At 43.4% G+C, this 13,999-nt stretch overlaps 1 protein-coding gene across 1 annotated transcript in view; it reads left to right on the top strand.

Moving 5' to 3' along the window:
* Positions 1-3,504: 3,504 nt before the first annotated feature.
* Positions 3,505-13,999, top strand: part of senp3b (SUMO specific peptidase 3b) — a 22,421-nt gene continuing 11,926 nt past the window's right edge. The window contains exons 1-7 of the mRNA XM_083639877.1: positions 3,505-3,834; positions 5,294-5,419; positions 9,111-9,421; positions 9,809-9,931; positions 10,234-10,612; positions 12,095-12,199; positions 13,391-13,502. Of these exons, the coding sequence (XP_083496003.1) occupies positions 5,332-5,419; positions 9,111-9,421; positions 9,809-9,931; positions 10,234-10,612; positions 12,095-12,199; positions 13,391-13,502 (1,118 nt within the window). The 5' untranslated portion in view covers positions 3,505-3,834; positions 5,294-5,331. The remainder of the gene's footprint in view (positions 3,835-5,293; positions 5,420-9,110; positions 9,422-9,808; positions 9,932-10,233; positions 10,613-12,094; positions 12,200-13,390; positions 13,503-13,999) is intronic.

Below are 13,999 nucleotides of genomic sequence, written 5' to 3' on the forward strand. Positions count from 1 at the left end.
GCATGCTAACACTGCAAACCACAGGTGGGTGTAAACCCGGCCATAGGTCACATGATTAGCAGCTAGAGAAAGGAATGTCAAGACTCATTATAAGCAGATGTGATAAACTATGGGATTTTATCTTAAAGTCAAGCTGAACCCAAAAATGACTTTTCTTTTCTTTTAGTTCAAATACCTGGGTATGCAGTGCACCTATTTAATAATGTATGCCAAAAAAAATCACAAAAATCTAATTTCTTTTGTTTTTCACACTTTTTCACATCAAAAGTTCATTTTTCAAGATTTCATTTATAACAGTAATCTACAGTTTGCTGACGTCACCTAGTACTATCAAATTTCTACCCCATTTCAACCAATCATATCACGACATGGCAGCTGTCAATCAAATCTTCATTTCAGGATAATTTTCTCTTTCAAAGAAAGAGAAAATGGCGCCTAGTGTCTGTCATCTGGCAGAATTCCTATCCCATAAACTAACTAGCCTACTAACTTGGCCAATTATATATCAGCAGGCCGAACTGCGTCAGCAGGCTCTTCCTGAGAAGAGCGCCACAACACGCTGAATCCCACTCGATTTGGAGACGGAACACGCCAGGATTGGCCAAAGCCCAATCCAGTCCCCAGAATTGTCAAATAAAATCATCGACATACTAAATACTATGACCCGCCTCTCAACCTGTGATCTCAGACTTATGTTTTCAGTCTGAAACGGACTGCGACACACGCGACGCACGGGTTCAGTTCGACTTTAACTGTTGAAACTGATCTTTGCATAATTTAATATTGTTACTAGAGACAGAGATGAAACAGTCAGTCACTGCGTGCCAGCATGAGTGGAAACAACTCAATGTCCCAGTTTGTCTTCACACGTCCATGAGACCTGTTGCTGTGGTACTGTAGCTGAATTTAGACAGTTGGAACCACATTGACACCAGAGCTCATGTGTTTTAGACCATTAGACACAGCAGCTCGATGTGGGACTAAGTTTACGGGGTGGGAGAAAACCGTTTCTTTTCAGATCAAGCATTCCCACTGTCAATGTCGCCGTTACACCATATTTGTACATGCAGCTTATTTGAACACTATTTGTTATGGGTTCTGTCCCGTCTGTTTGCTGCTGTTGTTTTGTTTTGCTGTTTGCTGGGGTGTGTACACCCAATTGTTAACGGCACTGAACCGATGTCTGAAAATGAAACAATAAAAAAACTACATAAAAAAAAAGAAAAGAAAAAAAGACAGCAGCTAGCAGGTGTCCTATCGTGCAGTGGTTTTGAGGGGGAGGTTACAGAAACAGGTTAACGAATAGTTTGGTGTTTTCACAGAGCTATCTCTGGCTGTGTCAACCATAGACTGCATTTTAAAGTGCCAACTCATGAATTGTGTGAGACACTGAGGAAGTGAATATAGTTAGCAGCAGAGAGTGGGCAAGGTGTGAGAGAGAGAGAGAGAGAGAGAGAAAGAGAGAGAGAGAGTGATGGTGAGGCTGGTGAGCAGAGAGTATGAAGTTAGCAGTGCAGTGTGTGTACGGTTTGTCAGTGAATAAATACTCCTCACAGCGGATCATGGTTCTGAAGTTTGTGCTTTAATAATAATAATTAAACAAAGCTCAGGTTGTGAAGACGTGGTGGAGCCACATCCGCTCCCGGCTATAGGCCGAGCTGAGGGCGCAGCAGGCTGGCAGAGCCACGGCGGGCCGGGCCACAGGAGGACTCCGAGCTGCACACTGGGGGAGCTGAGCCGGGAGCATATGGGGCAGTCTGCTAAAGCAGGGTGTCCCAAAGTGGGGGTCGGGACCCCCCCGAGGGGGTCGCGGTACACCGATGGGTGTATCGCGCACACTCAACACTGACAATTTACTCTTGCATCTTCGCTGCCCATGCAGCCAATACATGCTCCCTATGTCCCACCCAGCCTCTTTCTGCACCATTCCCGCCCACTGAGCCACTTCAAAATCAAACAAGAGCTTCAGCTTTTTCTCGCTTATCATCAGCGGCCCCACCAGACTCCAAAACCAGTTTCATCTACCCCATCTGTCACCTTCCCCACAATCGGGCGGGGGACATTCAACAACGAGCCAACATCATCAATGATGTCAGATCCAATCAGATCGGCTGCCTCCTCCGCCACCCGACTCGAAGGATCATTTGTTGGGAAGATCCGGCTGGTTGTAAGCAAGGCCGGATCTACCATATGGGCAACCTGGGCAGGTGAGTGATAAAAAGTAGAGTCCGCACACTGGTAGCTGCTCCCAAAAGTTTAATTGGAGACCACAACAAAAATGTGTGATGTTTCGGGGCAAAGCCCTTCCTCAGACATGCAGCTACCAGTGTGCGGACTCTACTTTTTATCACTTACTTGGACTTCAGTCCTGCACCTGGTTTTAACTCTTCACTGCTGGATGTGCGTGCCTTTTTGTACCTTCAACCTGGGCAGGTGCCCAGGGGCCCTCAGTATGAAGGGGCCCTTTTTTTTTTGATCGGGCTCATGTCGGGCTCCACAGAACTATGACACAAGTCTAAGACTAATGTGTAGGGGGGGCCCTTGGAGCTTCAGTGCCCAGGGGCCCCTGGGGGTGTTTTATCTGGCCTTGGTTGTAAGGCAGCCGATCTGACATAATTGATCATCGGCTCGTTGTTGAATGTCCGCTAGACTAGAGGATGCCGAGTTAGGGCACTGCTTGCTCTGGTTGGACATCATGGTTGTTAGCCGGCACTCACCCCCGACAGGTCGCAGAAGAGATCTGTCATCATCGATGATGTCATTGGAGTCGTGATGACATCATCGGTCACGAAGGTCCATCTCATCATGGCAGCGGATGATGACATCCTGGTGAGGTCATCAGATGCTAAAGTGCCACCTGTTCAGGCCGGATTTGATCCGGTGACCTCCAAGGGATCGCCAAGGGATGAGATGACACTTACGGAAACAGCTTTATCCACTGTGCTACCGTCGTTCGGAACCTTCTTAACAATGAAATAAATGACAGAATGTTTATTCTTCTAGTCCACGGAAATTACAAGAATATTCAATATAAATTCTAAATCTCTCTATAGTCGTTTTTGCTGGATATATTTGATGGAGAATTTTGAAAAGAAGCCTGTTTAACTTTATTACTAAGACAAAAGACAAAAATTGTCCCCCAACGAACCAACTTTTCTGCCAATTAATTTATCCATAAAGGAAGCCACTATTGAATGGATCAATCATTGAACCCTCTACTGAGCCTAAGAAGCTGCAGCACACCCCTTGGCAAAGCATCAAAACCGTAGGTTTACTAGGTCTACTCTTTTGGCCTGACTGGTAATAACTGGCCATTCAAAATTAATACCAATAACCCATCTCATAGTGATTTATTTTTTACACTGAATATTCTTGTTATTCCATGCAACAATTATTTTGTAAACACTTCACAACCTGTAAAAAATATAAAGCTGTTGTTGAACTACTGGCTGTAATGACGCAATTGCCGCGCGACGGATTTGTTGTGGTTAACATGACGGCGAAAAAGCTGCAGTGATCCGCCTGTGCGCGTCCTTTATTTCTCTCAAACACTTCTTTAAAATGAAATAGACTCTTTGATCTCCAACACACACCGGCCTCTGACTCTGTGACTATCCGTCTCTGCTCAATATCTGTTCTTTTCTCCGAACCGGAAGACCTGAAGGAGCTCAAAGTTAGGGGGGTGACATCTGGCTGTTCAACACCTGACTTCATTGAATGAGGTTGAGCAAAAAATTAGCATCTGTTTGGGCTCGATCCCTTTACAAAATTAAAAACACGTCCAACATTCAAGTGCACTTTGGACACATATTCACATAAAACTGCAGGTTAACGGTAAGTAACAATCTGCAACACCTGCATATAAAATACAACGAGACCAAAACCTTTTATTTGTTGTCGCTTGATGTGTTCTTGTTAGCTGACGTTTAGCTTATGGCTAACTAGCTAATATGCGAGCATGCCTAGCCGAACGGACACATTTGCGGCGTTTCTAGCTATTTAAATTGCTCATCGATGCCAATGCAACAGTTTTGTGTTCATTGCAAAACAAAGTTAGTGAATGAATGTGTGGATTTAATTTAGGCTTCAGTTCTCAAACTAAAGCGGTGACGCTAACTAGCCACACGCTGTTGTGTGACTGTGCAACAAGCTAGCCTTGGCTATGACTATTTCCTGCAGCGGAGACAATGTTTTTGATGATAGAAATTCTGTTTTGATCAGTCGTCATTGTCGCATTGGCTAACGCCTCATCAAATCGACCACGGTTGTCGATAAATAGTCGCACTATTATTCTTGTAGTGCGTCCTTGCAGTCCCTAACTGATAGAACAATGTCAGTGAATATACTCAGCCTAGCTAACGTTAGCCGGCTAAGCTAGCTAACTACATAACAAGATCGAAGAGCAACTCGCCGTCCAGCTGCACATGGCAACAAGAATACTGACCATGGTCACCTTTTCTGTGTAACGTTACATCTGGAGCAGCAGGGCTGACATGGCGCTACAACGTCTAGCTAATGTGGATGGGGACCGTCACTCGCTAATTGTCTTGTTCTTGTGTTCATTTGAGTAAAGGCAAGGGCTTCTGCTTTGCTCTCATTATAATAACAAATGTGCTGCTCCGTTGTACTTCCAACATGAAACACACACGCCAGGTCCCCATTATCACTCACCATTAGTTGTGCCTATTGCAATAGTAGCACTAGCCATAGCTTCAGTAAGGTTTAACTCATTTGATGCTATTGGATTACCAGCTTGAATGTATTCCTGTGTATCATTCACAATGGGTAGCACTTGGCACTAACACTGTTTGGTGTGCTCATTCCACTGGCTCACCCATACCTAGGGCTGGGCGATACCGTTGAAATCAATATCACGATAATCACAACGATCTCCCCACCTCCCGCCGGTATTATCACGATATGACATACATAATGCAAAATCTTGCTAAGTCCAGTTGAACTGAATGGTAATGTTAGGTGTGATGTCAAACAACATAGAAATATTCAAATATATTAATTGAAAACATTTTCATACTGCATTTTCTCAAAGAAACTGAGTAAAGTTTGCTTGTTATCATCAATTTAGATAGTGGAATTGTGTGTCACGATATCCCAAAATCACCATGTCACCATGACATGATTCCACTGAAAGACGATAAACGGTAATATTGAATTATCGCCCAGCCCTACCCATACCATGTTGATGTTACATGCTTGTCCAAGCATGTAATTGCTTCTCACCTGACCTTTTCTTTCGTTAAGTGATGCCCTGTAAACTGTGCTGGTTGTCTAGGCAACGAGCTGGCGCAGGTCGTGGGGTGTCCGTGGATCATGCGAGACAGCGGCGGTAGCCTGGCCCAGAACCGCTGGCAGGGAGACCTGGGCCTGAGTGCTGTGGGGCAGGAAGATGCTGGAGGAGGTGGGCTTTCTTCTCCTGACCACTGACAACTTTACATAACAGGAGGCACTGCTGTTTATTATGACTGATGCTGAACGTGCTGTTGTGACCAGCCTGGTCAAGATGCATTCATGCCGAGCACGTTTGTAGTAGAGCTGAACAATTAATCGTAAAAAATAAAATCAGAGTGGCAAATGAACATCTGCAATTTCCAAATGGCAGAGGCTGCAATTAATTGCTTAAAGGGTAAGTTCACCCAAAAATACAAATTCAATCATGATCTACTCACCCCCATGCCGATTGAGGGATGGGTGAAGTTTTTTAGTCAAAACAGTCGTGGAGTTTTACAGAAAAACACTGTTGCAGCATTCTCCTATACAATTGAAGTGAATGGTGTCACGTTCAAACGTAAAAACAACAACATTTAATAATAATAAAATGGCTCCATACTCATCTGGCATGAGCCAAGTCTCCACAATCCCTGAGATGCCAAGTTGACTTGAAAAGACATGATTTACAGTAGGGATGGGACCGATCCAATATCGGTATCGGGTGCCGATACTGACGTAATTCACGGATCGGATTTTGCTGATCCACATGCCATGTGCTTGCCGATCCATGACTCACGGTGAACAGTTAATGAGACACGCCTCTGTTCCAGAAATTCCATTCCACAGTTTGCAGTGTGCTAGCATGTAGCAGCAGCATGTCTCATCCAGGAGTCTGTCCGAGCAGTGTGGGAGGCGGGGGCACTGGGCAGGACTGGAGCATTATACACAGACACTCACTCTCGACAGAGCAGACAGAGAGAGAGAAGCCGGAGTGAACAGGATGTTGAAAAGTTATAACGTTACTTACATAAGCAGAATGGATGCTCGTTGCCACGTTCGCTTGAAACAATTTGTCTAGACTCTAAACACTTGGTGAAAAGTGCTTCAAATACATACAGGTGGAGAAACACACTTCTCGACTGCCTGGCTCACAACAATAATTCATCGGATTGTTTTGCTGTGGATGCGTTCATAAATTCTGCAGGTCTTGACTTTTTCTCCACTATTTCTCTACGTGAACTGAATAGAAGGAACTTTTATAATTCTTTGTATACAGGCTATAGGAAATATGAGATGTGTGGTAAGCCTATGTTAAAAGCACATTCCAATAATTCCATTCAGTAAATTCAGATGAACAATCCTGTATAGTTTGTTGTTAGGCTACTATTGATCATTTAATTAGTAGGTCCCCTTTCCCTCTTTGCTACTCTAGTGCTTTTGGCATTGTGCCTGTAATATTTTATATAATAAAGTAGCCTACAAAAAAATGTGGTGATTTGGTTATCGTCACAGCCCTAGTTATGAGATACAGTAATTGATAGGAGCCAGCTACAGAGTGGCCTTACTAGGGATGCACCAATCCACTTTTTTCACTTCCGATCGGAATAATATCGGTATCGGCAGATATCCAAATTCAGGTAACCGGATCAGAACTGAAAAAATGTGTATCGGTGCATTCCGAATTTACAGCCTGTTTTATTGAGAGTCAAAGTGAAAAGTTTTCACTTTGACTCTCAATAAAATACTCTCTGTTTTCACTGAAAACTGGACTTTTTCTCAGTGGATCAAGTTGGTGCATTTGATTGTTTCACTCTGATGAATAACCAGTCTGATGAATAACCATGTAATTTATAGATGATTTGTAAAAATAAAGAAATAAAAAATACTCAGAAGAAGCAACTGGTTAAATTTAGTGGCCATATTTACAAGTTGAAGGGAAATTTTGCTGCTTTTCAACCTGCCTTGTATCATTACAATGTCGGTAGTATATGCAAATGGACAGTGTTTACTTTCCTCCATGTTGCCTGTAGCGTTGGCTTGCTGCAGAATCTCCAAATGATGTAAAACAGGTGTAACGTAATTTGGAGATTCAGCAAGTGACTTTCTGCTAGTGAACGGAGCGCTCTCAGTGCAGAAAACATGGAGGCAAGTGACTTTCTGCTAGTGAACGGAGAGCTCTGTGTGCAGACAACATGGAGGCAACGTAAACATTGTTCATTTGCATATGCTACCGTTAAAGCTAGGTAGTTGAAAATTGGCAAAATCGTCCTTTAACCATTGCCTTTAACTAAAAAAAAATAACGTTTTGCATACAGGGAATGTGACTTTTGAGAAAAATGTTGTGCTTGATGTATTTAATGCAGCTGGTAAAAATGTAGACATTTCTATTTGTCGTTTTTGATGATTGTTTTATATATGAAACTACAGTATTAATAAAAGCAAAAATATACAGTACCTTCACAAAATTGACCAATTCAGTCAAAATCACAATGTTCACCTGTGGTGCCTTGTCTTGAGTCAGTGAACCACAAACGAGCTGCTCTTTCACAACAGCAGGACAGAGTCGAGTACAATTTCTCTATTCAAAGTATACTGCATCTCATATAACTAGGTACAGTGGTTTATTATGCTGCCCTGGGTTGCACCAGCTGTGCCTAAGTTCAAACCACGGATGGGAATTTCATGCATATTCCTAGCACCTTACCGATCAATTAATTGGTTAATCAGTAACGCTGCATACTGCAAAAAAACAAGAAGAAAAAGTGCAACTTGTAATTGTGCTAATTGTTGCACTAACTGAAATAGTTCCAACGTAGGCATAAGTTCCAACTTGAATCTACACCATAGCCCTTAGTACTGTGTAATGTAGGTGTCCTCCTTAAAATAGCGGTTGGCACAGTTGGCATAGTGTTCAAACAAACTGGCATAAGCCAGCAGCGAGCACACTCACCGGTGTTTTTAAAGTTTGGCATAGTGGACAGCAACTTGGCATGGATCAGGAGGAGTGAATTATACCGTCTGTCTTTCTGTTGTTGTTTGGTGATTCACATTAGCTATTTTAGCCGTTAATTTGAGCTGTTATTACGCTATTGCATAGCAAAGTGCACTTGTTTTTGAGCATGACAGGTTGCTGTAGCCTAGAAAATAACTTTACATTAAAAACAACAATGAACAGTGATTGACAACACAAGTACTTCTGAGAGGATCATAACGTGGTAAATTTAAATTAAAACAGACTTAACAGGCTATGAACCTAACGAATAGCAATAACACAAAATGAAACATGGCCACCATAATTTGCGGTAGGCAACACGACCTTGTCTTGTCAGACCGACTGTTTCATCCTGTATAATTAGACGACATGGTAATAAACACCACATCAAGAATAGTGCTTTTCACTGATTGGTCACAGAAAGTGAAAATGTAATTTTCTCTGACAATATTTTGGTTAAGGTGGACTTTACGCCAGTGACGCTAAGATGAACCTTATATCTCTGTGCTGCAACCAAACATTGACACAGCTTTAGTATCAAACTAACTAGTTTCAATGTAGCATTTAGTGTGGAGTTTGCACCCTAACTGAAGAGAGAACTTGCGCACAGCTGTTGCATCTGTTGTATCTAAATCTTGTTTTTCTCAACCTTGTGCCGTCAGTCTACAGGCCAGGGTTTTATTCCAACCAAACGCTACAAGCAGATCATTTCACTTGTTCACTCATCCGGCAGGCTGAAGGTGTGTTCATTAGTGAAATATATGCTGCTGCATGGTTTTGGTTGGAATGAAAACCCGGCTCTCGGGTCACGACAGCACTGAGGGTTTGAAACCACGGATCTGCTCCATCTGTCAGTTAATGTATACATGGCATGTTTGTTTGTGTCTAGGTGGGATCCCCGGGGACCACCTCATCGACCCGGTGTCAGGCCACAGCGTGCCCAGCCCCATGCAGCTCAAACTGGGGCAGAAAGAGAAGGTCTGGACGGGCGAGTATGTGGAGGACGAGGAGGCGGACGGCATGGGCGGGATCGAGGCGATAGGCGACGAGGAGGCGGACGGCATGGTGGGCATCGAGGCGATAGGCGACGAGGAGGCGGAGAACGAGGAAGCGGAGGAGAACGATCTGGACGGAGAGGCGGAGTTTGAGGGCTGGGATGATGAAGAGGAGGAGGAGGAGGAAGACGAAGATGAGGAGGAGGTAGGAATGTAACAATACATCGCAAGACAGTTAAAAATCGATACAAATGGGTGAAGATTCAAATCGGTGAGATGAAAAATTTATTTCAATGCTTTTTCTTTTTCAAAGAAAAGAAATATGCATTCATTGCAAAACGTGTGTTTTGCAGTTATACCCTACATCAGAAATAAAAAGGGATTCTTTAATTTAATAAAGAAAAGATAAGAAAAATTGCGGTATTTTGTGGGTTTTGTCTAAGAAATAAGTAAAGGATTATTTTTCAGTCATACTTTGTCTGCAATCTCATTTTGTAAAAAAGAAAGAAAGAAAAAGTGAGAAAATCGTAATGTGAACTCGGTATCGTGAATCGTATCAAATCGTGAGTTGAGTGTATCGTTACATCCCTAGGATGAGGGGGAAGTCGATGAGGTGGAGTGGGAGGTCCCTGAATTTCCATCCCAGTCCAGCCAGCAGCACCCCCACCTCCAACCACTCCAACACCACGGACCACAACAGAATAGAGAGGAGCCGGTATGAACATTTCATATCACGATTATAGTGACCAAAATGATCACGGTTATCAGTATTTTCACAGTATTGTTAAAATGTGCTGTTCAAAAAGTACTGATATACTCACTGAAATCATTTAACCAAGATAGCGAGCCTGCGTCTGATAGACTGTTGCTAACTTTGGTTGATGATATACCGTATTTCAAAGCGGTGTAATCATGGTAAAATGGTAATCACGGTTTTAATGGTTAAAATTTGAAACGCTAATACTAACTAATACTTCATCGTTTATCATTAAACCGATAATCGTTTCATCCCTACAGCAGAAGGAAGAAGTCAGCCAAGGCGAAATCGTCAACATGGACGATGGTGCCTCCCGGGCCGAAGCGGTGGACTCTCCCGGGTCCGGGTTCCCGGTGGTGTCACGGTTCACCGGGGTCCGGGCCCTCTGGAGGCTCCGGCGCTGGCGGCGGTTGCGGTCACCCGGCAGCCTGGGCTTCCGGCTCACCCAGCACTGGAAGAGCTGGCGCCAGCGCGCCCAGTGGGTGGGCACCCTCGGGCACCAGTGGGCCCGGAGGGGGAAGAGGTACAACCTGTACAGCAAGCAGAGGAGGGTGAAGAGGTACCGGCGCTCACATTATACCACCGACGACGATGAGGAGGACGAGGACGAGGACGAGCGCTTCACCAAGTCTGAGAGAGGTGGGGACGCACATTATGTACCGTACAAGTCTGAGAGAGGTGGGGACATGTGGGGACGCACATTATGTACCGTACAAGTCTGAGAGAGGTGGGGACATGTGGGGACGCACATTATGTACCGTACAAGTCTGAGAGAGGTGGAGACATGTGGGGACGCACATTATGTTTCCATTATTTACTAGGGGTGGGAATCACCAGATGCCCACGACACGATACTAAAACGATACTTGAGTCACGATACGATAGTATTGCGATATTGCGATATATTGAATATTGCGATATATTGAATATTGCAATATTTCGATATATTGCGATTTCTTACTTTTTCAACTGCAAATGATGTGCCCAAAGGAAAACTTTGTCAAGATCTGGTTTATATAAGAACAATTTTTCAGTCTGTACATCTGACTTCAACCATTTTATTGCAGCAACATTGTCAAGTAGACAGACCAACAACTTTCATAAAGTCATGTCATAGTTGCATGCACCTGAAAAACTGAACTGTTTGTTACAGTCTACTTACAGTCCACCTTAACTGGATGTGTGTGGACTACTGTACTTAGGTAGTTTTTGAACAATGCAACTTCACTTCACTTACACAAAACATCTTGTGCAGCCCATTCAGTAACTGGGGAATTTGTAAATTACTGTTAGGACAAAACTGTTACTGTTAAAACAAAATGAAAATATGCTACCGTTTGTTTACTGCTGGTCTTGGAACTAAGGTTTATAGTAGCCCGGTGGCCTGGCATGGCCTGCAATCTTTTTGTTTTTTGCAATATCGATACTTGGCGTCCAAATATTGATACAATATCGTCAGGCAAAATATCGCGATACCATGGTGTATCTATTTTCCCCCCCACCCCTATTATTTACCATACGTACTTAGAGCAGGGCATTGGGAATCGGTGATGGGCTTAATCCAGGGGTACCCAACGTCTTTACACTGCAGGTCTACTTTCACATTCCACCCAGAATTGATTAAAAACAATTCTTCTTCTACACTCTCTAAATGTGTTCACTTCTGGTAAATGAAATAATGTTAAGTTGAACAATTTCTCAGTCGGCTGGGAACCATCCCCCCTCCCAAGGACCCCTAGTGGACCCCATGTTGAGAACCACTGGCCTAGGTAATCCACATTGTTTAGCCCTCCCTCTCTCTAGTGACACACACAGCCCACGCAAGCTATCATCAAGTATGCCAACCACAACCAGCTATCAGGAGAAAATAACCAATCCGTGTTTGTGCTCACAGTTGAAATAATGATAACACTTTTTCTCATCTCGAAACATCAGAATTTGCCGCGCCGCCTAGAATTTGTCCTTGAAAAGAGCTTGAAATGTATGTTACAAAATAGCGGCAACCCTGTTTAACAGAACTGCTTCAACTCACACACTCACACACCTCCCATCACATTTCACAGTCTGTTGTCTCACTCACGGTCTGCACAGGCTAACCGTTAGCTGTGTCTCCCCCTGCAGCTGAGCGTATGCACGGAGAGCGTCCGGAGGAGAGGAGGAGGCGGGACGTGGAGGACAAACCAGTGGAGCCCCCCCTCAGTGAACAACACATGAGCTTTGTGACCGGTATGACAACAAGCTTGGTTGTGTGGTTCACTTCTCCCATCTATGGATCACAAGATATTTGTGTCGTCATGGAACTCTTATCGTTCCACTTTGAATCCCTCTCTTCCCCACTCCTTTGTTTGAGTGATAGCCTGGAGCAATGTGTTAGTGTGTGACTAGATATACTTTTCAGATCAGCTCCATCAATATTTCACTGCTATAATAAGGTGAGGGGTTCCACTCAACGAGCAGGCGGGCACGCGAAGCAGGCACGCTACAAATGAGCGTGTAAAGTGCGTGATGTTTCTAGTTTGTAGGGATGCACCCATATGAAAATTTTGGCAGATACCGATAACCGATATTGACATTGCTGTTATGGCCGATAACCAATATTAACCGATGTTGTCGATATGATCTGTATAAAAAAAATAATGTTTCTATGATAATCAAATTTTGTACATACTGAAAAGCCTATGTAAACACTGTGAATTTGAAAAAGTAAGGAATTTCTTTATTTTCAAAATATTTGGAAAAGCCCATAAATCATAGATTTACCGCATTGTTTCCTCTCAATATGAAGATTTCGGCCGATACCGATAACCAATATTACCATTGCTGTTATTTTGAACATCGGACCAATACCATGTTAAAAATTGACTAACATCGGCCAATACCGATATGATTGGTTATATCGTGAATCCCTACTACTTTGTATAATAATACTGACCGACAGTGTATCGTATTAGATTGAAGGATGTAATGAAAGTTTGTGATCTGATATGCATTGTTGATGTCCCGCCAAACTGATATCAAAAATGTATATATAAAACTCTCATGACATATCTAGAAGGTATCTATGTAATATATAATGTTCTCTCTGCACTTTTCCTGCTTGCTATACATGACGATCTTTATTTCTTTACTCTTCCCTGAGGTGGCCTACAGCAGCTGTCGCCATCCTTCTAAGACTTTTAAGGACCTGCAGACACTTTGCTCTGCTGATCTGGTCTCATCTGTATGTCGATTAACACGTTTTGCAGTTGTCAAGGTGGCCTTGGCCCTCTTTAACCTGAATAGTGATCTCCAGGAATATATTTGAATACATACGGAGTACTGTAATCTAATAAACGGCTCGTCCTGACGCGGTAGAGTTGTTTTGTTCCCGTGTGATTCTTCTGTATTTCTGACATGATGATGTCCTGCTGTCTGCAGGTGTTTTGGAAGAGTCTTTACCGCAGTACGGCAGCTTGATCCCCATCCATATAGATGATGTTGTGGCGAAGCTTCAGGACACCTTTAACGAGAGCTTCTCACAGCCACACAGGTTGGACGCACACGCACACACACACACACACACACACACACACACACACACACACACACACACACACACACACACAATAGAGTACACAGTATATGGTTGACTGCCCTTTTCTTTTTGACTCTACAGCTGGACCAATAAAATGATTTTCTGTTATAGCGTCCCAAAGTCACGCCCTCTTCCGGGTTTGGCATGTGATCGAAGGGATTTCATTCCCCATTCATTTTTCCATTGATGTTTTGTAAAATCCTTTTGGTCAAACCAAATGATTCAGCTACATTCAGAATGAGGAGAGACCACAGAACATTTCAGTCAGACCAAAAGATAATAATAAAAGACGTAAAAAAAAGAGAGAAGCCCACTTCCCCCTCCCCCCTAAGCGAACCTTTGTAACATCGCAAAGTTATGGGAAGTCCAAATGGCTCAGACGCTACGCGCTCAACTTTGCATCACTGATGACTAGGGGTGTCACGATACACTCAGTTCACGATACGATACGT

This window comes from Poromitra crassiceps, assembly GCF_964638095.1.
Source record: "Poromitra crassiceps genome assembly, chromosome: 7".
NCBI classification, from domain to species: Eukaryota; Metazoa; Chordata; class Actinopteri; order Beryciformes; family Melamphaidae; genus Poromitra; species Poromitra crassiceps.